General features: G+C 40.4%; 1 protein-coding gene and 2 pseudogenes across 1 annotated transcript in view; 1 reads left to right on the top strand and 2 right to left on the bottom strand.

The window, feature by feature from the left end:
• The first annotated feature begins 1,094 nt into the window (after positions 1-1,094).
• LOC118987518 (60S ribosomal protein L27a-like) lies at positions 1,095-11,357 on the top strand (annotated as a pseudogene).
• Positions 11,358-12,205: 848 nt separating this feature from the next.
• LOC118987505 (cytochrome b-c1 complex subunit 7-like) lies at positions 12,206-12,823 on the bottom strand (annotated as a pseudogene).
• Positions 12,824-23,514: 10,691 nt separating this feature from the next.
• The window catches only part of KPNA4 (karyopherin subunit alpha 4), a 66,741-nt gene continuing 62,823 nt past the window's right edge, over positions 23,515-27,432 (bottom strand). Inside the window, exon 17 of the mRNA XM_037046636.1 lies at positions 23,515-25,483. Coding sequence (XP_036902531.1) covers positions 25,385-25,483 — 99 coding nt within the window. The 3' untranslated portion in view covers positions 23,515-25,384. The remainder of the gene's footprint in view (positions 25,484-27,432) is intronic.

Raw genomic sequence — 27,432 nt, 5'->3', positions numbered from 1 at the left:
TCTTGAGTTTTAAAGAGCAATTCCTTTAAATCGCCTTCCACCCTCAATTTCCAACACCTGGAAAGGTGTTGAAAAAGCCTCCAACACGAGGCTACCCCTACGATTTCTGAAAACTTCCATGGATTTAGTTTGAAGTCCCCCTTAGCTCCAGGGGTGATGTCTCTATTTTACCCCTATGTCATCCCAGAATGCACAGCTCAACCTCAATTCTAGTTTCCAAAAGAAATCTCTTCACCCCAAGCATGTTATATTGGAAAACTCTTTACCAGAGTTTAGAGGATTGCATTGCATAGCACCCAGCATTCCACCATCTCCTTTGCCTACCTTTTTTCTCTTTTCCTCCTGGATCCCCTTTCCTCCAGTCCCAAATTCTTCCTGCACATTTATTCGGGTAGCCTCCTGTTTTTTGTGAGCCCATGCTTCCTAAAATTTAGTCTTTGAACCAGCAGCAACAGCAGCACCAGGAATGTGTTAGAAAAGCAAACTCTCAGGTCCAGCCCCAGACCCACTGCATCAGAAACTCCTGGGGCAGGGAGCTGGCAATGTGTTTTTAAAAGCCCTCCAGGGTTTTGATGCCTGTTAAAGTTTGAGAACTACTGCACTCACATCCAAGGTTTAAATAATCGCCCATATCTGCCTCTGAAGTTATTCTGTGAACGAAGGAGCATCCCCCACCCCCACCAAAAGAGAAATCCTCACATGAGCTATTGAGGGAATATATATATATACACATCCCTATCAAACTATATTCTATATTCATCGTCATACATTTGCTTCTTGCTTTTCTTTCTCTTCCCCTCTGATCAAACAGCTTCCCTTACTTTGTTATGAAACACAGAGGTGGGGCGAGGGACCTGGCCATTCTTTTGACTGCAGCCTGATTTACTGAGTTGCCAAACCACTCCAGAGTAATCTGGGTGTGTCCAGCCTGTGGGTATTTGATAGACAGTGGATTCAGGACAGGACACTTAAGTGTAAGAGCTTGTGAGGATAACGAGTGCATGGAATTAACTAGCAACACCAAACTTGAGAAGTTGAAAGGCTAATATAAATTAAGGGTGCGCCCATTATTCCAACAGGTTATTAACTTAAAAGCATTGAGCTGCTCTGGAGAAGCAGAGGAGATACAGGGCGGGGAAGAGACAGGACAGTAGCCCCAATCCCAACCCCCACCATGTCCCAGCATTTCACAGACCATGTCGTGAGTTCCCCATTCTCCAAAGACTGATGCTCTTTCTGAAGAACGGAAAGAGACCTGGGACTTCATTAGGCTGAAGCCCTGTTAGAAGCACAGCAAATTCTTTTTTTTTTTAAGACTTTATTTATTTATTTATTTATTTATTTATTTATTTATTTTTACAGAGAGGGGAAGGGAAGGAGAAAGAGAGGGAGAGAAACATCAATGTGTGGTTGCCTCTCATGCACCCTTTACTGGGGACCTGGCCTGCAACCCAGGCGTGTGCCCTGACTGGGAATCGAACCAGCGACCCTTTGGTTTGCAGCCTATGCTCAGTCCACTGAGCTTCACCAGCCAGGGCAACAGTGAATTCTTTATGAGATCTGTATCTGCTTTTCCAATCCCACCTCCCAATCTGTCTCTTCCATTTCTCAAATCCTGATTATTTTTGGTCACTGACATCTCTGGTCTTCTCTCTTACGCGTGGTCCACCCCTTATTTCTCCAGTTTTTCTTTCCCTGACCTACATTTCTACCATTCCACTTCCTCCCAAAATTTTCTCTCTACTATGACCTCTGGAACTTCTGTTTCCAGGAAAGCAAACTCCCCATATATTCCACCTTTCTGATCAAAGCGCCCTCCACTTCTGAGGGATGGCTTTCCCCGGAGGAAACATGTCTCCTTCATCTCCCCCAGGAATGCCGCTCTTTCTCCCACACAGGTACAAGACTAACCCAATCTCACCAGCTGTCGATACGGACAAGAGCACAGTTTGTGTTCGTTCCTTCATTCCCACCACCAGCAAAACCTTGGCCCCCAAACTTTCCCTCGTGACCCCAGAGGAGCACTCACATGTGCTTCTGCTCTTCTCACCAAGACCTTAAATTGAGCTCACTGCCTTAGGCTGCTGGAGGCTGCCACACGGAGGTGGCTGGTATTGCATAGAAGTGAGGCCTCTGTCTTCAACCTTGTATCCCCAAGACCTCCACGTCTCACAGGGCCCCTTACCATCCAGTCCCTACGGCTTCTACTGAACCTCTCAGGGTCTCCATTTCCTTTCCTTTCACCATGTCTTCCACACACCAGATAACAATGTCCTTTTCCTCTTTCTGTTTTTTTTTTCAATTTTTCCCCAGCTTTATTCAGATATAATTGACAAGTAACAGTATAAATTTAAGGTGTACGGTGCAATGATTGGATATATGCATATATTGTAAAATTACCACAAAAAAGCCAGCTGAAACATATATCATTCGCATAGTACTTTTATCTTTTTCCTTTTTCAGACCAGCAGAAGTTAATACTATCCATGCATATTGAGAATACAAACAGATCCTAGGGGCTGGGGCTTCATACTGTCTCACACAACAAGCTTCAGCAGCATCTTACACACTTCATCACCTCTCTTTCTAGAAAGATGTGCATTTTTGGTTTTCAGGGCACCACATCCTTTGATTTTCCTCCTTCTCTCTGGCCACGTCTTCTCCTTTGGAGGTCCTTTCTACGCCTAAGCCTACTTGTTGATTAATGTTTCTTTCTTGGGCCCCGATTTTCCTTTCACTCCACCCACTTCCTTGGCCCAACGTGCACCCTGTCACAGTTTCAGTTACCGCGGATAGGAAGGAGACTCCTAGAGTCACAGCTCTGGCCTAGGCCTCCTTCTCCGCCCCAGAGCCACATATTTTCTCATTCACTAGACATTTCTTCTTGGGTGCCTCTTGTGTACCTTACCATTAATATGTCCTAAATCATAGTCCTTCCCCACAAACGAGCCCTTTGCCTGTGCTTCCCATTTCAGTGAATAGCACCATCACTATTCCATTTGCCCTAGACTAGGGGTCTCTTATTTCCTACTTCACCTTCACTCTCGACAATCAGTAAATTACAAAGTCTAGAGTCAGGTCTTAACCTCCTGGTTCAGGTCCATGTGATTCCTCTTGGATGTTCTATGTAATGAGACACTTGCCCTGGCTGGTGGAGCTCAGTGGATTGAGCGCGGGCCTGTGAACCAGAGGGTCACCAGTTCAATTCATAGTCAAAGCACATAGCTGCGTTGATTCCCAGTCTAGGGCACATGCCCGGGTTGTAGGCCAGGTCCCCATTGAAGGGGCACATGAAAGGCAACCACACATTGATGTTTATCTCCCTCTCTCCTTCCCTTCCCCTCTCTCTAATAAATAAAATATTTTCAAAAATAATTGAGACACTCCATCTAGAGTTTTGCTCTCCTCCAAGGTAGTGCTTTCCAATCTGTTTCTCATCATAGTATACCCAAGTTTTTGCACAGCACACCGGGATAACTGTTTGAGACTGCAGGAAGAAGCTGCGAGGTTATACCTATTGCCCCAGAGACTGAGGCAGTCATAATCTTGGCTCACTGCAAAGCTGTTCATGCCATGCTGACAAGCAATGGGCTAATCTCTCCACCCTTCTGCAGCCAGAGTGGGCTTTCTTTCTTTTCTTTTCTTTTTTTTTAAGATTTTATTTATTTATCTTTAGAGGGGAAGGGAAGGAGAGGAGAGAAATATCAATGTATGGTTGCCTCTCGTGAGTCCCCTGCTGGGGACTGGCCTGCAACCCAGGCATGTGCCCTGACTGGGAATTGAACCGCGATTGTGTGGTTCACAGGCCCGTGCTCAATCCACTGAGCTACACCAGCCAGGGCCAGAGTGGGCTTTCTAAAGCACCGAACTCACCAGGTTGTTGTCCTGCTCAGAATCGTCCTGTGGCTACCTAGCAGCTTGCACCGCTCTTCAAGATCTGACCCTGCCTCACTCCCTCTTGCCTTCTCACAACCCCTTCCTCCTGTTCCAACCACACCAGCACGACTTGCCTTTATCTAGAGAGGCCTATGAGCTCTTGCCTCTAGACTTCCTTTTCCTCAGACACCACCAACCTTCCCCCACTCCCCAGAGCTGGCACTTAGTACTAACCTAACATGTACATTAAACAAGGGCAGGGGCCATGCCCAGAATTGGAGCTGGTTCATTTTAAGAACCCAAACACATCTTGAGGAGTGAGTGAAGGAGTCAGCTTTTGTGATACAGCACTAGACCAGGGTGGAGACACATGGGTCCCTGCTATGCCACTAATCTGCTACACCTGCCTGGGCCTCAGGCTTCTCAGCCATCAAATTAGGGAACCGATCTCTGAATTCCCTTCTAGATCAGAAGGCCACGCCGCGCCCCAGAGCTCTTTGGATCCCAGTAGTTCTTTATAGATAGCCACGCAATTCTTCACCTTTGCAAATAAATGAAGGTTTACATTTGTAGCACTTTCCACAAATTTCTGTTCTACTGGAAATCAGAAAGTAACTAAATGTAAACAGTACCTTTTAATAATACTTTTGAAAATTCTAAATTTGGTGAGAACAGCACACCTGGATTCCCCTCCACTCCTCTGGCCCTGGAGTTAGTGTGTGAGGACATAAACCAGGTGACGGTAGACCAGGTGATGGTGGAGGTGAAGGTTCTAGAGCCCCTGTGCCTCCTCTTTTCCTGCCTTCATTCCTTCTCCACTGGGTTCCAGGAAACAACAGATACACTGTTTGAAGGCTGGCTATGGAATAAGATCTAAGCAAGGAGGTGGAGAGGTAGGTAACACAAAGTCTGGGACAGGTTCTTCAGTTCTTCCCAGAATAGTCATCAAAAAAAGCTTTGGTCATCATAAGGAAAAGGGGTCACCTTAATGCTGCACTTTATATTGGGCAGTGACTCGAACTGAAAACGAAGCCAGTAAATGACCCAACTCAAGAAGAAAGAGAAATGTCACTCCTCCCAAGGGGGGGAAAAAAACCCTAAGAAACTCAGCCACTGTTAAGGGCCTTTCATCCTGAAATTCTCTTGGCTTGTTTTGGACTAAAACCAAGTGTCAAGCCAAAGTCATTGCCTCTGTTAGGGTTCCTGCCAGGTAGTAAATTTACAGTTCAAAGGCCTTACTAGGAACTGCTGACCATACTGCTGGCCATCAAATGCTAAACCATTGTGCTGTTGTACTCATTATGGGCAGATTGAAGCTTATACTACAGTATTCTTGTTCATTTATGTACTTGTTCTTTAGTTCAAGAGAAATGATAGTTATAATAAACACACACATATATGCACATACATTTATATCACTAGCTCTTCTGGTGTGTAATCTAAACCCATATACTAATGATTATTTTTATTTCTATAGCTTTTTAAATTTTAGATATGTATTTATTATTTCACCTTTACTCACACTTGCTTTTAAATACACTTCCTGTTAAATACGCCCAGTGGAGTAGTGGACAGGGGTTGAGACTCGATGGGCTGAGAAACTTCAGAAACATGACAAGTGCTGGGAGGTGAGGAGTGATGAGGGAGGGAGGGAGGGGCATGAAAACAAAAATGAATTCCTGCTTCAGCAGCTCATCATTTCACAATATCTGTCCCTGGCGATAAAATTACTTTTCTTCTGGCTTTAAAGTAAGAGATGTGACCTGGGTGGTGTAGCTCAGTGGATTGAGCCTGTGAATCAAAAGGTCACTGGTTCAATTCCCAGTCAAGGCACATGCCTGGGTTGTGGGCCAGGTCCCCAGTAGGGGAAGTGTGAGAAACAACCAATCAATGTTTCTTTCCTTGTCTTTATCCCTCCTGTCCCTTCTCCCTATAAATAAATAAATAAAATCTTTAAAAAACAACAACAAGGTTCACTATAAATATATATATATATATATATATATATATATATATATATATGAAACCAATGGCAAAAAAAGGTAAGAATCAAGATAAACAAAACTTACCTGACCACAGAAAAAATATGTATGTGTATATATATATATATCTGGGAATATGAGGAAGAATAACCTTTTAGTGCTGGTGGGCGTGGTTCAATTGGTGGGGCTTTGCCCGGAAAAGTGGTTCCATTCAGGTCAGGGCACGTGTTTAGGTTGCGGTTTGGTCCTTAAGTTGGGCACTTGCAGGAGGCAACCAATAGATGTTTCTCCCCTGCTCTCTCTCCCTCCCTTCCCTTCTCTCTTAAAAAAAAAAAAGAATAGAAAAAAGAATAATGTTTCAATTAATATTAAGCAAGTTATAAAGCCAGTAACCCATAAAATAAGGACAGAATGCAATGAAGAAGGAACATTCAGGAATACAAATAAAGCTCATGAATATGAAAAGAAAAAAGAAAAGAAAAGAATTCATAAAAAGACTGAGACAAAAAAGTGAAAAAAGAAACCCTCTCAGAATGTTAAGTAAAAAAAGACAAAGGGATGAAAAGTAGCATCTAGACCCAGTATTTATGTTCCAGAAAGAGGGAAGAGAGGAACTGGGGAAGAAATTATTTTTAAAAAATTACACAACATTTTCAAAATCTGAAGTCACAAGTCTGCCAAAGCTGATAAATTAAGCAAGATCCATGCTAGATAGATCACCATCAAGTTTCAGAACACCAGGTACAAAGAGATCCTTAAGAGATTCAGAGAAAGGGGGGGGGATAAACAGACCACCAATAAGGAACAAGAACCCAACTGTGGTAAGAACTACCATAGTAACATTAAATTCCAGAAGATATTGAAATAATTTCCTCAAGACTCTGAGAATTCTGGATTTAAATATAGAATTCTATACCAGGCTAAATTAATGTGAAGGAAAAAGAAAGATATTTCCAGACAAAGACCTCAAAAATTTAGTACCTCCATGAAATATTTCTGAGGAAGTTAGTAGAGGGTAAATGTCTATAAAACAAAAGAAATAAACAAGACAGAGAAAGACGGGATTCACAAAGGAATTTTCAACCTCTTGCAATGGATTGCCTCTTGCAATGAGTTCATATTGGAGCAGAGAGTGAAAGGCTGGGGAAGGGATAACTCGGGGAAAAGGAGATTGTGATACCAGTTTGTAGAGGGGTTGATATAGTCCTAGCACACTATTTGGCTCTGTAGTGAGCAATATGTATACACTAGTATAACCCTATTTGTTACTTTTTGACTCTTAGAACCAAATCAGAGTCAAGACAGACAATTATATTTATAGAATAAAAAGAAAAATACACTTAACAGTTTATAGCAATATTATTCATAATAGCAAAAACAAAGGGGAAACAACCAAACTGAGTATCAGCTGAGATGGAGAAACAAAATATGTTATTTTCATACACTGGGATATGATTTGACAATAAAAAGGGAAGACGTACTGATATACTGATGAACTTCAAAGTGAAACAAGCCAGTTCCAAAAGACTACATATTGTGGGTTCACTTACATGATGTGTCTAGAATAAATAAATCTATGCAGACAGAAAGTAGATTAGTGGTTTTGTAAGGCTCGGGGAGTTATGGGGAAATGGGGAGTGACTGACAATAGGTATGGGTTTCTTTTGGCGCTAATAAAAATGTTCTAAAGTAATAATAATGGTTGCATAACTCTAAATACACCAAAAACTTCTGGATTATACACTTCAAATGTGTGAACTTCATTGTATATAAACCTCGATCAAGTGTTATGTTTTTGTTGTTGTTTTGGAAAGCTAACAAAAGTTGGGAGGGTGAGAGAGGGACGGAGAGATGAAGAAAAGAGTCAAAGTGATAATACCCTTATCGTACTTCTCAGGGAGTTAAGAGATAATGTTGATAAAATAAAAAGTGCGGGTTTAAAGGAACAATTTAAGTCCTGGCTGGTGTGGCTCAGTGGATTGAGCACGGGCTGCAAACCGAAGGATCACTGGTTTGATTCCCAGTCAGGGCACATGCCTGGGTTGTGAGCCAGGTCCCTATTGGGGGCATGTGAGAGGCAACCACATGTTATGTTTCTCTCCCTCTCTTTCTCCCTCCCTTCCCCACTCTCTAAAAATAAATAAATAAAATCTTTAAAAAATAAAGGAACAGTTTAAAGTATAAAGGTAATGGATAGAAGAATTAAAAAATGATAGATCATCCCGCATCCAATGTAGGCATGTGTCCTGACTGGTGACCCTTTATTTTGCAGGGATGATGCCCAGCCAACTGAGCCACAGCCACACAGGTCAGGGATATAGTACTTTAATTAAAGCAAACAAACAAACAAAAAAAGGCTATGATGATAAAATTAGTGTATAAAGGAAAAATACATTATCTTGTATGAAAAAACATATTTCAATCTCCAACTAGACAATTACAGGCCAAATTAAAATTTCTGTCATGAGACCAATTTCAAAATACTGCATTCTTCCATAAAGCCTTTAACACTGCCACCTCGTGGCAGTAAAGGGAAATTATATTTATGCAGAAATTACGTTTATTTATATAATTCATGTGGCTCAAAATTAAAATTTTAAGAAGTATCATGTGATAAAAAGCATCTCTCCAACCCTGTATTTCAGAAACCCAATTTCTCTCCATAAATAACCCAGTGTTAATAGTTTCTTGTGTATATTCTTCAAAAAAATACAGGGTCTGGCAGAAATAATACCCACTTGAGTGTGGTTGGTAGGGTAACAATATGGTTTAATAACTTATAGTTTTAATTTGAACATTTCATCTAAAATGTTATATGGTGTGCTTGAGTGTGATATTGTTATATTACAGAATTACATGGTTATGATTCTGTAATAAAAGATTTTATAATAAAAAAGGGGTGTTATTTGTTCTGGACCCTGTATTTTTAAGCATAACTAAAGCAAATGTGTATATGTACGTATATTTCAACACAAATAATAGAACACTACATAGAGTTATATATTTTGCTTTTTCAGTACTTTAATATTTTGGAGATTTTTCTATATCAATATACAAGTCTTCCTTAATTATTAGTAGGTATAAAATATTCCATTATGTTAATGTTGATTGATTTATTAACCTGCCCCTTATTTATAGTTAATTCTAGTCTTTAGATTTTTCAAATGATGCTGCAATGCATAAATTTTTATGTCTGCCATTTCTCACATTTTGGGAAGGATACCTGTATTTATTATTTTGAGAGATTTTTATCAAATTCCTCTCCACTGAGTTTGTACCCCAAAGAGCAAGAGACATGAACATACTGTTTTCCTGCACCAATGACATTGTGTTTTCTGGGCTCTTCTCATCTTTCACAATGTAAAAAACAAATGGTTTCTTGCTGTTTAAATTTAAATTTAATTTATTATGGGGGAGGATGAATGTATTTTCATGTTTAGGAGCCTGTCTTAGTTTGCTGTAACAAGTACCACAGAGTGGGTGGCTGACACAACGGGACTCCATTGCCACAGCTGTGGAGGCTGGAAGTCTGATAAGGCTGTCGGCAGGGTTGGTTCCCTTCCAGGGCTGTGGGGGTCTGTCCCATGCCTCTGCCCTAGCCTCTGGTGGGTTGCTGGCAGTCCTTGGCATTCCTTGGGCTGGAAGAGATCATCGCTGTCTTCATTTTCATGTGGTGTTCTCCCTGTGTCCATATTTTCTCTTTTTATAAGGACACTAGTCATAGTGGGTTAGAAGCCATCCTAACGACCTTATTTTGATTTGATTGCTTACCTCTTTAAAGACCTATCTTCAAGTTAGGTCACATTCTGAAGTGCTGAGAGTCAGGACTTCAACACATGACTTTCAGGAGAACAAAAGTTGGTTCACAACAGAGCCATTTATGTTTTCTTAACCTGTCCGTATATTTTATCCATTTTCCCATCGAGCCCTTACAAATCAATTTGTAGGACCTTTTCATTTGTTAGAAAAATTGTTCCTCTCTTGAGGATCATTAGAAACAATTTTCTGTTGCTTTTCTCTTACAGTTTTCTGTCTTATATTTTCCAGCAGAGACATTTTTTACTTTTTAACTAAGTAAGTTGATTGATTTCTTGTTCATGGTGTTTCTGAGTTTCTGTATTGTACCCAGGAATTCCTTCCTCACTTTGCAGTTACAGTTTCCCCACGGTTCTGCACTAGTGCTTTTACAGTATCAGTGTTTTTTTATCTTTTTTTTTTTGCTTTTATTTCTTCGGATTTTTCCTGTTTTGAGGGGCAAAGTATGAAACCAACCTTCCTTCTGGATGACTACTCCATTTTCCATGACTATTTAATGAATAATTCGTCTTTCCCTAGTTATTTAAAATACTGCTTTTACAATATACTATGTTTCTAATTTGTTTATTTCTGGATTTTCATAAAATTTCACTCCAGTGAACTGTTATGGAGCCATCTACATGGTTTCCATTAAGAATTTACACTTTATTTTTTTTAAGATTTTATTTATTTATTTTTAGAGGAGAAGGGAAAGAGAGAGGGAGAGAGAAATATCAACGTATGGTTGCCTCTCGCGGGTCCCCTGCTGGGAACTGGCCTGCCACCTAGGCATGTGCCCTGACTGGGAATCGAACCGCGGTTATTTGGTCCGCAGGCCCTAGCTCAGTTCACTGAACTAAACCAGCCAGGGCCTACACTTTATTTATTTATTTTTTTTTAAGATTTTATTTATCTATCTTTAGAGGGGAAGGGAAGGAGAGAGGGAGAGAAACATCAATGTAGGGTTGCCTCTTGTGGGTCCCCTGCTGGGAACCGACCTGCAACCCAGGCATGTGCCCTGACTGGGAATCGAACTGCGATCATGTGGTTCACAGGCCCGTGCTCAATCCACTGAGCTACACCAGCCAGGGCAAGAATTTACACTTTAAAATATGGCAGAGCTAGTACTCTTTTTCAGAATCTTCATCTCACCTCTTGTTTGCATTTTTTCTTTCAAAAGGTCAACTTGGGTAGAAACTTCACAGAGGCTTCTCCCTCGCATCTCAGCCACCCACACGCCATCCAGACTGAGGAAGATCAGGAAACTTCAGGGCCACGTGAGCCAAAGCCACGACTGCATGGGCAAGCACAGGAGCGCCTGGGAGGTCAAGGTAACGCTGGTGGCTTGCATTATCAGAGGATCGACCTCAGCAAATATCATCCGGGTCACTTGGGGAAAGTTGGTGTGAGGCATGACCACTTACAGAGGAGCCAGAGCTTCTGCCCCACTGTCAACCTAAATAAACTGTGGGCCTCGGTCAGGGAGCAGACAGGGGTAAACGCTGCCAAAAACGAGACTGGAGCTGCTCCCATCACTGATGTGGTGCGATCGGGCTACAAGGGAAGGGAATGCTCCCAAAGCAGCCTGTTGTGAAGGCCACATTCTTCAGCAGAAGAGCTGAAAAGATTAAAGAGTGTTGGTGGGGCCTGTGGGCCGGGTGCTTGAAGCCACACGGAGGGGAGTTCATGAAATACACGTGCTTTTGTCTTCAGGTCTGAGTGTAGGTTCTTTGGCACCTCTACCTGTATGCCAGAAACCTGCCTAACAGGTTCTAGGAGTTAAAGATATGAGGACCTGGGCTCCTCTGCCAGCTTCCCCGAGAAAGAAAGTGTGCAAGATACTACCAACACTTACAGGCCTTGGTTGGCTACCTGACTTCAAGTTTTCATTTATAAAGTGAAAACGATAGCAAAATAAATAAATAAATAAATAAAAGGTCGAATTGGGAGAACTGACATTTATGATATCTTATTTCAGAAATGCACGATTTTTAATTTAAATCTTCATGTATTAAACAGTAACATTTTTTTTTAAAACAGGTATATCTTACATACAGTAAGTTTCACTTCTTTTGGTGGTCAGTTCTAGGAATTTCAACACATGAATACAGTCCTATGTAACCAACACCGCACTTTTCTTTGGAGCATTTCTCCATCACTCTTGTGCACCTGTACAGTCAGTTTCTCCCCTCCTTAGTTCTGGACAATCACTGATCAATGTTTTATCCTTATATATTTTTAAAAATTAGGTTATAAAGACATTTATCTAAAGTTATACATTTGCAGCCCTAATGGTTCTAAATTGTACATTTCAGGTTGAAGCAACACATTAAAATACTGAGGACAACCCTGGCTGGTGTGGCTCAGTGGACTGAACGCTGGCCTGCAAACAAAATGGTTGCCAGTTTGGTTCCCAGTCAGGGCACATGCCTGAGTTGCAGGCCAGATCCCCAGTAGGGGGCACTCAAGAGGCAACCACACACCGATGTTTCTCTCCCTCTCTTTCTCCTTCCCTTCTCTATCTAGAAATAAATAAAATCTTTAAAACTAAAATAAAATACTGAGGACAGATGCATCCACAGATTTTGATTACATGATTATTTCTTTGCCCATTCTTCTCTTTTTTCTCTTTCCCAAATAACCTCTTTCAGATATACTTCAAGGTAGAATTTATCCTCCTCATATTTTGCCCACTGCTCTTTATTTATTTTCTGAGAGAGGGGAAGGGAGGCAGCAAGAGAGGGAAAGAAACATTAATGTGTAAGAGAAACATCAGTGAACATCAGTTGATTGCCCCTCATGTGCCCCCAACTAGGGACCTAGCCCACAACCTAAGCAAATGCCCTGAGGGGGAATTGAACCTGCAACATTAGCACTCAATCCACTGAGCCACACGAGTCAGGGCTGCCCACTGCTTTTTAGGCAAGAGCAACTGTCTCATAGACAGGTCCAGTGCTCTCTTCATTCAAACATCCTGTTGTTGTACAGGTTTTCAGGAAGCCTTCTTACAGCTTCTTTCATATTGTCATCCACATGTACTGTACAGTCCCCCATCAACCCCAGTTGATTGAATCCCGCAGCATGTAATGCCATTTCTGAATGCCCTCCCACCAGTCCGATGCTACAACAGCAGGCCTGCTCACCACTGTGACCTGAGACTCTATCCTCATAGTTTTGTCTATTCTTCTAAGATTTTATTTATTTATTTTTAGAAGGGGAGGGAAGGAGAGAGGGAGAGAAATATCAATGTATGGTTGCCTCTCATGCGTCCCCCGCTGGGAACTGGCCCGAAACCCAGGCATGGGCCCCAACTGGGAATCGAACCGCGATACTCTGGTTCGCAGTCCCTCGCTCAATCCACTGAGCTACACCAGCCAGGGCTTATTCCTGATTGTCATGTAATAGGAATCAGATGGTACAAAGCATTTAATTCCAGCTTTCACTAGGCAAAGTTCATTTGAAGTGCATTCATGTTGTCATGCATTTTAGCTTCTTTTTCTTGAAGATTTTATTTATTTTTAGAGAGAGGGGAAGGGAAGGAGAAAGAGAGGGAGCGAAACATCAATGCGTGGTTGTCTCTCACGCACCCCCTACTGGGGACCTGGCCTGCAACCCAAGCATGTGCCCAGGTATGGACGTATGGATGTACCAGTTTATTCCATTCACCAGTTGAAGGAACTCTGGGGTTGTTTCCAGTGTTTGGGGATTATGACTAATGCAGCTAAAAACATTCACATACAGGGTTTCTGTGAATGAAGTTTTCATTTCTCTTAATACCTAGGAGTAAGATTCCTGGTTATAGGGCAAAGTATATGTTTAACTTTGTATCTGCCAAACTGTTTTCCAAAAAGACTGGACAATTCTGCCTTCTTCCCAGGAATGTGTGAGAGTTTCAGTAGCTTTGCATCCTTGTCAGCATTTGGTACGTTTCCTTCATGGTTAGTGATGAACATCTGTGCATGGTTATTTGCTACCCACATATCATCTTTCATGGTGTCTGTGTAAATTTTTGTTCATTTTAAACTGGCTTATTTTCTTACTGAGTTTTTAGAATTTATAGGAATGGGCAAAAGTAGGTTTACAGTTGTACACAAAGCAAGGGTGTGTGCTTGTATTAATAATTATTGTATTATTTCCCATATGAACAACTGTAAATCTACTTTGCCAACGCCTGTATTTTAAGATGACATTGATTTCCTGCAGTAGCATTCAAAGTTTTCTGCACTTTAATTGGACACATTTCTTTTTTAAAAAAGATTTTATTTATTTATCTTCAGAGGGGAAGGGAAGGAAAGAGGAGAAATATGAATGTATGGTTGCCTCTTATGAGTCCCCTGCTGGGAACTGGCCTGCAAAACAGGCATGTGCCCTGACTGGGAATCGAACTGCGATCATGTGGTTCTCAGGCCTGCGCTCAATCCACTGAGCTACACCAGCCAGGGCTAATTGGACACATTTCTTTCAAACATTATCATGTGAGTCAATTTCTACTGTAAATATATTTTCACCATATCTACTATGTGATACTCACATACATACACATATTGCTGTGGAAGTGGCCTGTCATACAAAGCAGCAGGTCGGCAGGGGCTGGTCCCTGAAGGTCACTGGGCTCTAGTGGACGAATGGCACCCGGAAGTGTCTTCCTGCACTAGTAGTCACGTGGCATCTACTCCAGTGCTCTCTGATGATAAAAAGCCTAACACTGTGCTGGCTGGTAACGAAAAAACATCTACACAGTCCAGCTCCAGTGTCACAAAGTGGGGCACAGAAGGGTGGATTTGGACCTGAAAGACAATTGATAGTGGATATACCTCTAAATATTTTTTAAGCCATTCCCTCTTCTCTATTTCTGCTATGCACTGTCCTATTCTGGTCTTCCTTTTCTTTTTTATTAAATTTATTTATTTACTTACTTAATTATTCTTTAGAGAGAGGGGGAAGGAAGGGAGGAAAGAAAACATCCATGCGTGAGAGAAACATCCATCAGTTGCCTCTCGCTTGCCTTTTGCACGCCTCCAACTGAGGACTGGCCAGCAACCCAGGCATGTGCCCTGACTGGGACTCGAGCCTGCAACTTTTCAGTTCACATGGCCAGCACTCAATCCACTGAGCTACAACAGCCAGGGCAGGACTTTCTTTTCTGAAGCCCAATTGCTCTAGAAACTTTCTAATTAGTCTTCCTGCCTCTATTCTTGTCTTCCTGAAATCCATATTCAACAAGGTCAACAGAGTGATTTATTTAAAAGTTTAAATTTGACAATGGCACTTTCATACGTAAAATCCCTAAGTCTCTCCTCCTAAATGTTATGTATCCCTTGTTTTGGTCCCATTTCTCTGCTCCCTAGTTAGACTAAAATGACACCCCCAACTCCATCCTCAACACACACACCTCCCTGACACTGTCCACAGAGAAAAGCTCTCGTCCCAACTCTGGCTAACTCCTGAGTCAGTCAGGAGACCCTCCTTTCCTCAAGAAGCCCTCCCTGACAACTCCTCTCCCCAAAGTCTGCACTAAGTACCCATTCGGTTTGCTCCCATGAATCCATTTATTCTTCCATCTACAGAATATCTGTGCTTTGCTCAAGGTGATGTGCCATATGGTTCCTGCTACAGTTGAGTGACGTATGAATCTTGTAAGCTTCGCTGTGCTTTAAAGCAGAGATTTTCAACCAGTGTACTACTAGAACTTTTAAATCATGCAATGCCCATTTAGTCAGGGGCACTGACCTCTTGTCCCTTAGATTTTGAAATAAAAAAATTGACAACAGCCAACACAGTTGTTCCATGTGAATGAATAAAAATTATACTTTTCTATAGATCAGACTGACAAAAAATAGATTTTTGGGTGTGCCACAGAATTTTAGTTTATGTGTGCCATGAGATGAAAAAGGTTGAAAATCGCTGCTCTAAAGGAGTGGAATTCTATTAGAGTTTTTAATAAAGGAATTTGACTTAATTTGGGCAGTAAGTGCAGGCTTCCCTTATAAAGTTATGCTTAAGCCCTGACCGGTGTGGCTCAGTGGGCTGAGCGCTGCCCCAGCCTGTGAACCCGGGAGTCACGGCTTATGTTCCCACACGCAAGGGTTGCGGGCCAGGTCCCCCACTGGCCGCGTGCGAGAGGCAACTGACTGATGTCATCTCTCACAAATCAATGTTTCTCCCCTTCCCTTCCCCCTCTCTAAAAGTAAATAAAATCCTCTAAACCGAGGAATGAATAAAAGAGAGAAGGGGAGATTGTAGCAGAAAAGACAAAGTCAAAGTCCCCTTGGGAGGAGCTGAAAAGTCAACGCACTTGAACCACACAGAAGGCGATGTGTGTGAAAAACAGCTGGAGAGGTTGTCCCCGGCCAACCAAAAAAAAGGGTCATGGCCATGGTAATGATTTTGGTGTAAATCAAGGACATCTGAATATGTACCAGATACTTGCTCTTAAAGAATTAATTTTTTAGAGATATACAACAGAACTGTACTGAAACAAAAAAAAAATAAAGTCAGCATTGTCAGAACAACATAATTAAATGTGTAGGACCTGCTTCTAATCGACCCCAGGGAAGTAGGAAAGGTGGGTGGGCCGGAGATGAGACGAGACTGATCGTGAATTGACGGTAGTTGAAAATCAGTGATTAGTACATAAAAATTCAGTGTTTTACTCAAATTTTGCACGTGCTTGAAATTTTCAATGACTTAAAGGACGCTGGTCTTTAAAACCAGTGTGAAGATATGAAGTACTCTAAGTGACACCAGCACACTCAGATTTAATGTTTAAAAACTCATTCTGGCTTCAGTGCAGAGATCGGATCGGAAGGGGGACAGTGGTTGAGGGAGGCCATTTTGGTGCACTTTTAGATTTATCCTCGCCCAAGGGCATGCTAAGTGATTTGAGAGAGGGGAAGGGAGGGAGGGAGAGGGAAACATCGACATGAGAGTTGCCTCTTGCACGAGCCTCTACATCACAGGTGGCAATCACAAGGCCCAAGGGCCGAATCTGGCCCTCCACCTGGTTTTATCTGGCCCAGCACTCTGTTTCTACCTGGAGGCAGCACCAAGCTCCTTGACCCTAGTTAAGGAGCAGTTACATTTATACAGTCCTAAAACTACATTAGGCCCTTTGAAGGCAACCATGAGGCTGATGTGGCCCTGGGTGAAAATGAGTTTGACACCCCTGCTTTACATGAACCCACAACCTGGGCACGTGCCCTGAGTAGGAATCAAACCCATGACCTTTTCATTTACAGGATGACCCTCCAACCGAGCCACACTGGCCAGGGCCATTTCTGTACAGTTTTGTCATGGTTCAAGAAAAGAGATGATATGACTAAGGAAAATAAATGGAAGTGAAAGGATACAAGAATCATTCTGGAGAACTTGAGAGGGAGGGGAGCTGACAATCACAGAGACAGGGAACAATGCAAGAGGACATGTTCAGGGATAGGAAAGGAAGATCACGACGGGCTCAGTCTTGGCCAAGTTGAGTTATGGCCGCCTTTCATACACCTAAGAGGAAATTTCAAGGAGGCAGTCTGAACACTTCAGAGAATGCTGAGACTGAACTTGGGACCAATGGCGTGTCATAGGCGATCACAGGAGTGTGATCATTGTAATCTCTGCATAGATTAAATAGAGACTTTAGTGTGACAAGAGAACCTCAGGTTGAGAATCAAACCCTTTAAACATTTAATAATTTGGGAGAATACGTGCTAGCAAAGAGACACAATGTTGGGTAGGAATGGTCAGAAAAGCAGAAAAAACCCAATGTGATGTTATCTAAGGGAGTGGTCAAGCATCTAATGTTTCTGATGCCAAAATAAATTCAGAAATCACTCATTTAATGAAATAGGCATTGGTGATTTTTCAAGGTTTTACAGTATAGTGGGGGCAATAAGACTGTAATGGGTTAAGAAGTACGAGACTTGAGCCTGGAGAAAGCAAACTTCTAGAACTTTGGCTCTGATGTTAAGGGGAGGGTGGGAGAGAGGGCTGTGCTTTAGTGTTTAAGATGGGAAATATTTGAGCATGTTTAAATACCAGCAGGATCACACTGAAGGGGAATAGTTGAATACAAAGGAAAGAGGAGAGAAGTAGGAGATAGGATTCAAGACAATGGGACTATTTAGTTACGAGCAGATTCCTCCTCTGAGCAGCAAGGAATAAACAAGTAGCATATAGTGGATTTCTAAACTGTGGGCTGGTCTCTCTGTCACCTCCTCCCATTGAAATTAGAATTTATGAGAATGAGGGGGCAGTTGGGAGTTGGGGGCTTGAAAAAATTGAGGTCTGAATAACAAAGCCTGAAGGTGGAGATAATTCAGATAAAGGCTAAATTTCTGTGTGCTTCATCTAATGCTCTGATGTAGTCCCAAAATAATGGGGTTTACCAAAGGCACCACCTACATCTATGTTTGTACTTAACTACTTTTAACTTTCCATTTATGACTGTCTCTCCCTGGCTAAACTGGACAGAGGGCAAGGGCTACATTTTAACCGGCTTCCGATGCATGACTCCACATTTAATGCCTTGACCAATGTTGAATTCTATGTCAAATGTAAAATGAATCAAGTTCCTGCCTTTACTTGCAGTAAAAGTAGAATAGAACTTCTTAGCTGCTATGCTTATTATTTACCTAGGATTAGTCTAAGTGCTTTACATAAATTAACTTAACCCATACAATAACCCCTTGAAGATCACTTCCCAAGTGAAGAAACAAGCACAGAGAGAGCGTTCTAAGGCCCCACAGGAGGTCAGTGACAGAGCTGGGAATTGAATGAAGCCTGATGATCTATCAGTGTCCACTGCATTAACTTGGATCCAGTGCCACTGTGGCGGCAGCAAAAGAGTGGACGAACACCATGGTGATTATCGGAACTGTATAAATTGGGACTAGATAAAACTTAAGAATTCCTGTGTTTGCTCCTAACTTTTCTAGCACTAAATTCTGTGTAATTGGGCCTGGCTGGTGTGGCTCAGTGGACTGAGCACCAGCCAGGACATATGCCTGGGTTGCAGGCCAGGTCCTCAGCAGGGGACATGCAAGAGGCAACCGCGCATTGATGTTTCTATCCCTCTTTCTCCCACCCTCTCTCTCAAAATAAAATCTTGAAAAAAAATTTTGGTATAATTGCCATTTAGGCAGAAAAAAGCTTATGTAATTATGTAAGTTAATAAACATTGACTGCAACAACAATAACCAAAAGCAGCATTCTAATAACTTTATTTTTAAAATAATTTTATATTATAGGTAGACTAAAACAGCAATCACTTTTGAGGTTTGGAAACTTTGTAAAAACACCTACTATTATGATGCACTTATTTCAATGAATGATATATTTCAAAAGTCAACATCAATAGTTTTAAGTTACATCTGCCTAATGGGGTTTACGTAGCTTTGTTTACAGGCTGACCTTGCCCTTAAGGAACTCACAATCTCATGAAAAGATGGAGAAATGCAGACATGATAGAGTAATGACTGAACAGATTTCACAAATTGAAAAGTTATCATAAATGTAAAACGCATACTGCAAAGTCAGTGTTAATGTGGATGGCAAGGGTAGTAGACAGTACTGGATATATCCAGCTCCCTGAAGGAGACAAATACCTGAAATATTCAAGGGACAGAGTGAAGCCAACCAATTCTACCTGCTGCCTCTATCTCTCCTTACTCTGCCACTGAAGAAAATTGCAGAACGAGGAATATGAAGATAGAGGTTGACAGAGAAACACACTTTTCAGTACTCTAGTGATTCTGATCACCAGACTGGAACAAACCCCAGGGACCTTAACAGCTGTCCTATCACCACCCTAAACGGGTTCAAAGAAAAAGGTAAAAAACGTTTCCCTGCACTGACTGCACTTACATAGGTGGGGCACCGTAAGGACTGCACTGGGAGCCACTAGATTTAAGGCAGAAAGTATAACTTCATGGAGGAACTATACTGTTGAGCACAAAGGGTAATGGTTGGAAGTTGGAAACACCCATAATAGGTCATAGGAAATAGAAGTTTAATGTTAATGAGTTGAACAGGGGAGCAACCCCTAAGAAATGAGAATGTGGTAGGAGAAGAGTAAGGTTATGTTGATTCCTGCCCAGTCCAATTGGCCAAAATATGGAAGAGGTTTTTTTTTCCTTTTTTAAAAGAGAAATAATCTCCTAAACCGAATCCAAGAGTTGGACACTAGCACTGACAGTACCTAAGAAGAGTAAAAACGATGGGGGAAAGTGGCTTCTGAGGCTCAAAAATCAGAGGGAGAGAGGGACCAGGGTGCTGAATGAATTATCTGGATGACAGGTGACTGGAGGGTGACAGCACCACAAAAAAGCATGTAGATTTAAGCAGCTTATTAAGACATTTTAAACAGCTGTATGAAAAACAGGAGGAAATTTTAAGTGAGGGAGTAACAAGGAATCCATCAGCTATACAAATCAGAGGTAAGATACGGTAGGTCAGAACAGACAGGCAGTGCAGTATTTCGTTTTCTTCACACTCACCTGTCAACTCTAAATAGGAGAGATTGAAATGGACATCCTGAAACAAATTTTTCACACAAAGGGCCTGAATTTAAAAGAATATTCAAAATTAATGGAACTGTTGGGTTACCTAAGCCTTAGGGAAAAAAATTTTAATCTCCTCTGTACACTGACATACTAATTAATATGCAATGTGACACTACAGTCCAGTTACTTCTGATCACACTGGAATCCAGACTTTACAAATTTTCATCTTCCTTTAATATAGGAATTCAGATGACAAGAATATCAATGTGCACCTTGATTTTACTTAAAGCCATCTACACATCACTTTTTTCTTACTGCATTTTATTGTATTTTTAAAAAGCATGTAATTCACTGATGTGCTGATTCAAAAGGTTACTTTCTCCTTTAAATGTCCAAAATATCAAATTGTTAGGCATGGATTTGCTAGTAGTGTTGGGAAATATTGGGACAATATTTCTGGGCAAATCTCTCCCTCCTAGTCATATTAAATTATTGGGTGAGAGTTAACGAATTTTGCCAATGAGTAAAGATGGTACAGAAACACACCAGATGCAGACCATCAAAATAGTCAATGAATTCTAAATAAATTTTTATACTTATGAGCTAAATAATCCACTAAAGCTGAGAAATTAACAATTGGTAACTGCTTTTGATTCAAGCTAAGTTGGCCTGCTTATTTAAAGCTCACCTTCTTACTATCTATGATGGAAGATTTCAACTTTGAAAACTCCAAAGGAAATAAAATACAGGCATACCTCGTTTTATTGCGCTGAGCTTTATTGCACATTGCAGATGCTGCATTTATTACAAATTAAAGGTAAGACCCTCCACCAGCAAAAAGATTATGACTCACTGAAGGCTTAGAGAATGGTTAGCATTTCCTAGCAATAAAATATTTTAAATTAAGATATATACATTTTTCTAGACAATGCTATTGTACACTGAACAGACTACAGTATAGTGTAAAACATATATGCACCAGGAAACCAAAAAAAAAACTAGTGATTCATTTTATTGCGGAGGTCTGGAGCCAAACCCTGCAATATCTCCGAGGTATGCCTGTAACAACAAAACTTTGAAGACACATTTCTGTAACAATCAGTGTAAGCCATTCCACAAAATACAGAGAGGAAAAGCTGTGTAAATCTTGCATTGGTTTACAAATTTAAGCGATTTTTTGAACAGCAATCGGAAGCACAGCTTCCAACGGTATGGGAGGTGAGGATCTGGATCTCACCTGACCCTCACTCAGTATGTGACCTTGATAGTTAATTCGCCTCTTGACAATCTATCATCTGAAAGGGTTAGTAAAGACCATTCATGTTCTGAAATGCATGCACACCTATGGACCCCCTAAAACTGTATATGCATTTTGGGAGGCGGGTGCTCTTCTAATTGCCATTAGATTTTCACAGGTGACCTTGACCTAAAAATAAACTTGTAATTACCTGATTATTTTGTAAATTGCTCCAGATCTAAATGTTATTCCCTTTGGTAGGTAGAACTCTTAAGATGACTCACTTCCAAGATTCCCTAATGTACCTCACCTTTTTAATCCCCTTCCCTCAAGTGAGGGAAAAAAATCTGTGAATACGAGGTATCGCCCTGTGATTAGGTTACAACACAGGGCAAAGGGGAAGGGGTTTTGCAGGTGCAATTAAGGTACGAATCAGTTTGACTTCGAGTTAATCAAAAGGGAGGTCATCTCCGGTGAGCCTGACTTAATCAGGTGCATCTTTTAGAAGAAGGCTTCGGGCCTTTCCTAAAACCAAATTCTCCCGAAGGCCTTGAAGAAGCAAGCTGCCATGAGTTTTAAAGCTGCAAAGAGATGAAGTCTGCCATAGAAGGATGGAAGAGGACACGAGCTTCACATGAGGTTCTGGCTCTGGTTGAAACCCTGACTGCGGCCTTGAGATCCTGAGCATAGGAACTAGCTAAGGTGTACCTGGACCCACAGAAACTGTGAAGTAATAAATACATGTTGTCTTAACCTGTAATTTGTTAGCAAAAGATACTACATCACTCTTTTAAAACCAAAGCTTAGCTTTAATTTCTCTTTTCTTGAGGGAACTGAGGCAATGGAGAATTCAAATAGTGTGTTCTAGAAATTATGTTAATGTTACAATACCCAGTCAGTCACTTTACAAAGAAACAGGGTAAGCCTAAACTAGATGTGAAAAACTCTTCCAGATGTATAGTCAACAGCTTCAATTATAGGAATGCTCTGGGTTTGGTTCAGAGTAATGTGGGAAGTACTAAACCCATTGTGACACATAATAGAAAGGAAAAAAATGTCTTTAAAATATATTTTAGACCAGGGCTACTCACATACCTCTAATACAACACTGTTATTTTCATAGCACTTGAGAAGGGCTCAATGCTCCAGAAAGGCAGTTTAAGACACGAGAAGCCAAGAACATTAAGCTTATTACCCAAGGCTTGTTATTTCATCCCACCCCCCACCACATGTTAAAAATGAATCAGTTTCCCAGATCACTGTTTGTGGCAAATTGTTAACTGTGCTGAAACAAATTTCAGACGAGGTGAAGTTCCTACAATTGTACCAGAACACCAATGTCTTGTATGAGACCATGGATAGAAATGAAATATTTAGACCACAGGTGGCAAACACAAGGCGCTCTAACTTGCTCTATCCAGCCTGGCACCTTGTTTCTACCTGGCGGCAGCACTAAACTCTTGCTTACCTGTTAAGGAGTAGTTACGTGTATAGTCCTAAAATTACATTCGGCCTTTTTGAAGGCAACCGCAACCACAAAGCTGATGCGGCCTCCCGGTTAAAATGAGTTTGACACCCGATTTAGACCATCAGGTAGCCCTTGTACTCAGAGATGTTAAAATCATCTACAACTAGTTTGTATATAAGGATAACTATTTTATAAAATCATTTGGCCTAGTATAACCTCATCAGCTTACTCTGAACCAAATTTTTGTTTACTAAAAGCCTTGAATTATACAAAGTATTATCATATTCACCTTGTGTTTGGTAACTTAAACCTTCTATAAAACCCATGCTTTGTATGCAATCCATTATTTGCAGCCATAAGCTGAAGTTAAAGTAATACTTAAAATATAGCTCAAATTCTCTCTCAGCCCATTTTGCTGGAAGAATGAAGAAAGGCCAAAACCTTCGTTTGGATAGGGAGAAAGCAGAGCATAGATGGTTGTCACCTGAACAAATTCAGTGGTTTAGAACAGTAATATGTCTATACTGAAATTATAGAATTGAAAAAACATGTTCTGTTATGTTGGTTCTGGGTCAAAAGCTTAGAAAGATAAGCTAATAAAACCCACTGAGTTATACTATCTTTACACTAATACATGTAAGAAATCCACACAGCACACACACGCCCCATGTAAAACATTGCTTAAGTTTAATGTTTATTTCCCCAAGACAGCCTAGCCTGCACTCTACTTGGATAAATTTTACAAGCTAGTTTTCCGCTGCTTCTAGTTTTAAACTTTAACCATGTTTCTGATGACAAGGAATGCTGCAAAAATACTCTAGTTCAACAAAGAGTTATGATCACAAAATAATTTTTATCCATTCTACAGTGTTTCAGATTTACCAGTTGATTTTTAAACACAAAGTATAGATAGATGCTAATGGTGGCTAATCTGGTATGTTTCTTATAGCAAACTGTTGTTCATGCAACACTTGTGCTCAAAGGGGAAGGCACAGGATTTCCTACAATGAGCCACCTTATAAAGAGTTCTTTTTGTACAAATTAATTTATGTCACATTTAATTTAGTGTGCATAACCTCAAAACTGAGGTATTATTCCAATTTATAAAAAACACTTGCATAACTTTTATGCAAGTTTTAAAAATACAAAGTTTTCTCCCTAAAGTGGCTCAAAATAGATTGTTCATGGCTGCCTACATCTAAGATAAAAAGATTCTAAAACAATTGAACAGATTAGGCATATTATTAAAGGTGTTCAAACCATTACTTGATTTGTACATCTATTCAAACCTCTTCATCAGTCTTTATTCAGCAGTACATATGCACCAAATTTCATTTTAGAAGTTTCCATATCATTTTCATAGAAAACAAAGTTTGAAAACAAGTAACATTTAAACACAGCACGGTATTCTACCACAACTGAAACTTTTTTCTTCTTCTTTACAGGACTCAACAAAATCTAAAAATGAACTATGTCGTAGATTTACCTCATGCAAAGATCTTTATGTTGTCTCTGAAAATGAAAAGGATGGCTTTTTAAAGCACATTTTACTGTTTATACTATTATGGCAACTTGTGTACTGCAACACAGTCTATTTTGAGGGAAATTTATGATTTTTTCCATGCAAAAATCTACACAAATTAGTTTTGATGATATGGAAAACTTTTCATAGCATCAAACATTCATCTGGTGCAAATGCACAGGGAAACCTTCCTGAAAAGTTTTCTGACTTGAGAAGCAACTAAAAAGCCAAGTAGGTAAACTAAATAAAAATTAAAAAAAAAAAAGGAGGAGGGTGGGAGAAGGGAAGGGGGAATAGAAAACACAGGCTGCAGAGTAAACCAATGTCTGCTGCTAAACCGGTCTTTGTTTTCATGTCCAGTGTACATTAACACTTATGATCTCATTTTGATGATTTACTAGGTTTGTTACCAGCCCCCTGAAGGCGAATCAAGCTTGCATGCATTCACATACAGCACCACAACCACACTCTCATACACAGTCACTCCAGGACTAGGAGTCTGCTTCGTGAGTGAAGAGCCCTAGATTTGAAAGATGAACCTGGCTCTCTATCACTGAGCCATTCACTCAACACTGTCCATTCACACACCGCTTCATAGCAAGGCCTGGGCTCATTTTCCTTTGACTCATTGGGCGTCCCATTCTTTTATGCTTACAAGGCTTGAAGATGACAGGTACCGCACTCTCCCCTCAATTGATACAGAGTAAGTCAATGTTCCCTCTCAGGCACTGAAGTTCTGTGGCCCGTAGCCCTTTTTACTTTGATCAGCCTAAATAAGCACTCATGTAGTTTTCATTACACTTTGCCACTCATTCTCACTCGCACCCACTCGCCATCTTGACTTCATTTGGGCATTTTCTGTGATTCCAAATGAAATCTTCACATTTTCTTTCCCGATTTAATGCAGCAGCAGATCCCATGAGCCAAGCTTGATGGATCAAACCTTTTTATATATATGTGTATATATACGCATCTCAGTGCTGCATTGTACCTAACTTCCACATCATCTTTCTAAAACTGGAACCCTTCTGTTGGTACATTGGCAGATGAATTGAAACCAAATGTTCCACCTTGTATTGCCTCTGGAACAAGGCTAGCATCTTCATCAATCTATAGGAAAAAAGAAGAAAAATGGGGATTAGTTTTACAGTATACATAAATAGCATTATAGTAATGTTCCCATTTCCCCTAAAAAAGTATGAGAGAAATGATGAGCATCAACACTGTGCTATCATCCCTTTAGAAAGCTGAAACATTTTGTAAAAACTTTTTCTTGAGGACAAAATGAGAAGAAACTTGAGAATATGCAAGACAAGTATCTTCTAAAAGAATGAAATAGAAATAATAAAGATGGTCATATATCTCAAACTGAGAAGATACTATAGTTTCTTGTATATCTGAGCAAATACAAAATAGGTGATGACATAAAAAATTAATGCCACTACCTTTAAATTTTATTTTTATTAATTTTAGTTATTTATCCTTAGAGGAGAAGGGAAGGAGAGAGAAAGAGAAATATCAATGTGTGGTTGCCTCTCATGCGCTCCTGCTGGGAAGTGGCCTGCAACCCAGGCATGGGCCCTGAGTGGGAATCGAACCGTAGTTGTTTGGTTTGCAGGCCCGCGCTCAATCCACTGAGCAACACCAGCCAGGGCTAATGCCACCCCTTTTAGAATAAGTGTAATTTTTGGTTAATTTTTAATAGCAGTTAGGCTTAAAGAACAGATAATAATGAATAATCTATATGCTTTATACCTAAAGGTTTTTTTTGAAGTTAACACAAAATTACAAGCCTACAGTGAAGTTCCTATAAATGGGCATATCATATTAATTATTTTTACAATGGAAGAGAATAACAAAGATCTGCATTTTGAAGTATTAGAAATCATAAGGCCTTATGTATATCTAATTGCAAACTAAGACTTCCAAAAATCCAACTTTAAAAGACATGTAATAAAAGCTACGCTTAAAAGAGCATGCCTTTTCTGAATTTTATTTTTGATTTATTTAATGGCTATTATATTCTAAATAGGACTTGATCATTTAAGGACCTGGTATCTAAATAGTTTAATCATCTACAGTGTCCAGGAGAAGTAAGACCTGCTTGAATGTTGTTGGTAGGGTAATAATATATAGTTTTAATTTGAACATTTCACCTAAAATGTCCTATGATGTGCTTGAGTGATATTGTTGTTACAGAATTACATGCTCATGATTTTGTAATTAAAAAGGGGTGTTATTTGTGCCAGACCTTGTGTAAGTACATTCTACAATTTTCTTTTTCAATACAGACATGAATCAAATTAACAATGGGGATACATTCTGAGAAATGCATTGTTAGGTGATTTCACTGCTGTGCAAAAACATCATGAAGTGTACTAACACAAACCTAGATGAGACAGCCTAATACTATAATTGTACGTGCTGTATTTTCCCCTCAATTTTTATTTTTTCTTTTAAGATTTTATTTATTTATTTTTAGAGAGGGGGGAAGGAGAAAGAGAGGGAAAGAAACAACAATGTGTGGTTGCCTCTCACACACCTCCTGGGCACCTGGCTTGCAATCCAGGATGTGCCCTGACTCGGAATCAAACCAGCAGCTTTTTGGTTTGCAGGCGCACACTCAATCCCCTGAGCTACACCAGCCAGGGCAGCCCAATTTTTAATTTTTTAAAAAGATTTTATTGATTTTTAGAGAAAGGAGAAGGGAACGAGAAAGAGAGGGAAAGAAGCATCAATCAGTTGTCTCTCACATGCCCCCACCTTCACCTGAGTAACGTAATCGGGTGTGATACTACAATATCTATGATGTAATCAGGCAATAAGAAGTTTTCAGCTTCGTCAGTACAATCTTATGGATCCACTATCATATTTATGGTCCATCACTGACCGAAATGTTGTTATGTGGCTCATGATTGGTACTGTCCTTGTCAGGTCAATGTTTGAACAATATGTGCTTAAAACATGTTTGATAATATTCTACTCCTTTTTGATAATGTGGAAAAGTTTTTGCTATGAGTTATTTGTTAAAAAGTTGAGAAAAGCATTCAAGAAATTCA

This window comes from Sturnira hondurensis, unplaced genomic scaffold (assembly GCF_014824575.4).
Source record: "Sturnira hondurensis isolate 20B ecotype Veracruz unplaced genomic scaffold, ASM1482457v3 Scaffold0005279, whole genome shotgun sequence".
Lineage (NCBI taxonomy): Eukaryota > Metazoa > Chordata > Mammalia > Chiroptera > Phyllostomidae > Sturnira > Sturnira hondurensis.
Note: the sequence above shows the minus strand (reverse complement) of the source record. Positions and strands in the feature narration are given on the sequence as shown.